This window comes from Juglans microcarpa x Juglans regia, chromosome 4D, assembly GCF_004785595.1.
Source record: "Juglans microcarpa x Juglans regia isolate MS1-56 chromosome 4D, Jm3101_v1.0, whole genome shotgun sequence".
Lineage (NCBI taxonomy): Eukaryota > Viridiplantae > Streptophyta > Magnoliopsida > Fagales > Juglandaceae > Juglans > Juglans microcarpa x Juglans regia.
Genome location: NC_054600.1, coordinates 21,213,967 through 21,217,271, shown reverse-complemented (window position 1 = coordinate 21,217,271; position 3,305 = coordinate 21,213,967). Strand labels below are relative to the sequence as shown.

General features: G+C 38.3%; 1 protein-coding gene across 1 annotated transcript; it reads left to right on the top strand.

Annotated features, from left to right (window-relative positions):
• The first annotated feature begins 482 nt into the window (after positions 1–482).
• Positions 483–2,078, top strand: LOC121260210 (protein WHAT'S THIS FACTOR 1 homolog, chloroplastic). The gene has a single exon (XM_041162048.1). It carries the CDS (start codon positions 483–485, stop codon positions 1,695–1,697), a length of 1,215 nt encoding a protein of 404 aa, XP_041017982.1. The 3' UTR covers positions 1,698–2,078.
• The last annotated feature ends 1,227 nt before the right edge of the window (positions 2,079–3,305 follow it).

Sequence of the window (3,305 nt, the reverse complement as noted above, 5' to 3'; positions counted from 1 at the left end):
CATGAAGATCTAAGAAATATATAAATTGTATTTGTAAAAAAAAAAATAAAAAAAATGAAAAAAATTATATTATATTATTATTTTAACTTTATAATGGTTAGTCCAATATGAACTCACCTAGTCAAAAATTGATATTATAGCAAAAAATTAAGATTCTAGCTATTATAGGCTGAAAGCCCATCCCAATCTTTCGGTTAATATATATCGCAGGAATATATTCCTCTAATAAATACTTTATATGTTCTAATAAAAGTTAGAAAAGAATTATTAAAAAACAAAATAGCCTTGCCTAATCTACGGGATGGGTCATTATAGGCTGAAAGCCCAACCCAATCTTTCGGTTGGTTGGTTGGGTTAAGCTCAAAGACGAGCCCTATATCTAAAACCCAAGATTTCTTATGCTTCGCCCTCTCTCACCTTCTACACCAAAATTCTCTGCAGCTGACTCTGCGTGGCTCTGCTTGATCATTCAATTTCCAGGTATGCTCTCGAAAACGCACACCATTTCTTTCTACTTCAATCACAACCTCAAACCCGCAACCACTTCTCACACAAACCCTTTTGTGAAATCCATTTCAAGCCTCAAAGTAGTCTGGCGCAAGGACCGGAAACTAGACCAAGCCATTGAGAACGACAAGCGGTACAAGCTCTGTGCCCGCGTCGTCAGAGAGGTACTTAACGAACCGGGCCAAGTAATCCCACTCCGGTACCTTGAGAAACGCCGCCAAAGAATGCGGCTCACTGTGAAAATCAAAACCTTTCTTGCCCGAAACCCAGGTTTATTCGATGTTTACTATGACCGAATCAAACCCAAAACCGAGCCGGTCAGGTTTCTCCGAATGTCGGAGGGGCTCAAAGAATTTCTCGAATATGAGAAAAGGATTTATCTTGAACATGAACCATGGATAATATCCAAACTGTGTAAGTTGTTGATGATGTCTAAGGATAAGGTTCTTTGTGCTGATAAATTAGTAGAAGTGAAGAGGGACTTCGGCTTTCCGAATGATTTTCTGGTTAACTTGGTGCCTAAATATCCGCAATATTTTAGGCTAGTTGGGTGTCCGGGTGAAGGGCAATCGTTTTTAGAATTGGTGTCATGGAACTCAGAGTTTGCGAAATCTGCCATCGAGAGGAGGGCGGAGGAGGAGTCGAGGTTGACGGGGATTCGAGTTAGGCCCAATTTTAATGTTAAACTTCCGTCGGGGTTTTTCTTGAGGAAGGAGATGAGGGAGTGGGTCAGGGATTGGATGGAACTTGATTATGTGTCTCCCTATGAGGATGTCTCACGTTTGGATCAGGCTTCAAGCGAAATGGAGAAGAGAACGGTAGGAGTTCTCCATGAATTGCTTTCACTTTCAACACATAAGAGGGTTCCAGTGCCAACATTGGGGAAGTTTAGTGATGAGTATAGGTTCTCAAATGCGTTCTCGAATGTGTTCACAAGGCATTCAGGGATATTTTATATGTCTTTGAAAGGTGGGATAGAGACAGCAATGCTGAGAGAAGCATATAAGGATGATAAGTTGATGGATCGGGATCCTCTACTTGAGATAAAAGGTAAGTTTATTGAGTTGTTGGAAGAAGGATGGCGAAGGAGAGCAGAGCAGTTGATGTTGCAAAGGGAAGAAGTTAAGAAGGACATGGAAATGATGGCAATAAAGAATGGCATTGATGATAGGTATGCCTTTGATGAGTGACTAAAGACTTGGAGAACTGCAATGGTTGTGAAAGGCATGAGTGGCAACATGATCAACATTTGCTGGAAAGGAGGACTTGATACATACCTAGGATGATTGTTGAGGTTAAACTGCATGTTGTGTTGAGAAATTGTTGTATCCTGGTGTGTACAGTCCAAATTTTGCATCCAACTTAAATGGAGATTTGTTGATGTCACTGATTTTTTTGGACGGTTAAATTTCTTTCTTCTCTCAATGTAGTTGGTAGGGAGTTGCTTTCCGCAGGGTAGCAATGGACAGCTTATAGTAATGCTTTGTAGATTGCCATATAAGAAAATTCTTCAACTGGCATCCCATCATAGATAAATATTTGTACTTCTACTCCTATTGGAGTTTGTTAAATCATGTGTATGTTGAGGATTTTACTGAAAAAAGAATTCAAAATTTGTTGTGTAGGTGCAACTCATGGGTTGCATGACCAAGCATCATAAAATTAATAGCTTGCACCAAGATTGTAGCAATTAGAAAAAAAAAAGAATAATAATATTTATAGTATAAGAGTTACAATAATAATAAGAACACTGCATTACATAGCTAATGAACTTTTAAATACTTCTGTCTTCTTCGTGTTGCTGTTGCAAATCAAGTTAGTCATGAGTTTTCAACATTTATCCTTAGTTATGATGCTCTGACGTTCTGTATAAGAACTTACAGAAATCTATATCTTAAATTTGGCTGGAGTTAACAGATTCTAATATCATAATGTTAGAAACTCAGAAAGTTTTTATGCATTACGCTTCATACACTCCTGTACATTGATGAAGACATATTAAAGCCTTGCTTGTGTTGGCTGTGCTTAAGAAGGCACGGTGAGAGATGACATTGACATTTTGTACACTCTCAGACTCAGTGAAGTCCCGACATTTTACCATGATTGTTGTCCATGAAGGAATACTTATGGAGCTGAATAAGTGAGGACTTTTAGGAATGGATTGATCTAAGACTCCTTTGCATGTCATTATGATGATAAGAGGGGGTGTACTAGTGATAGGGCACAAATTGGGGGAAAGGACAAAGGAAAGAGTGATGCTTCTCTAGCGTGAGGCTCCTATTTACTCCCTGAAGAAATGATATTATCAAGGATATAACACATAAAATAAAGAATTCAGATAGATGGGGTAAACTAATGAGCTTAGATATTAATGAACTTGATAAAAAAGGTTATTTATTGGAACAATACTCTTATTGATCTATTAACAACAAGTAGATCTATGCCAGGTGAATTTGTAATGTATCAGGAGATATTGGTACAATCATTTGGTTATGCCATTTTGAGGTTTGCTCTAACTAAGATATTGCATCGTTTGCCTCAATGATGGCCTTTTTGATCTCATCTGTATAGTAGCACATATATGTATTTAGTGATCGTTGAAGGGATAATGAAACCAATTATAGAGTTGATGACCTAGCCTAGCGACATCCATCCCTTGTCTCCGACCGGGAGATAGAGATTAATTTGTGAGCTACTAAACATCCTGATCTCTGATATGATATATATAAACCTATGTTCTGGGATGGAAAGTTTAATGCCTCTGAGATTCGGCAAAGACCCTAGGCAAGGCAAAGGGG

Bases quoted from the DNA above. Each gene is read 5' to 3' on its own strand.
- LOC121260210 (XM_041162048.1), top strand. From the start codon at position 483: ATGCTCTCGAAAACGCACACCATTTCTTTCTACTTCAATCACAACCTC.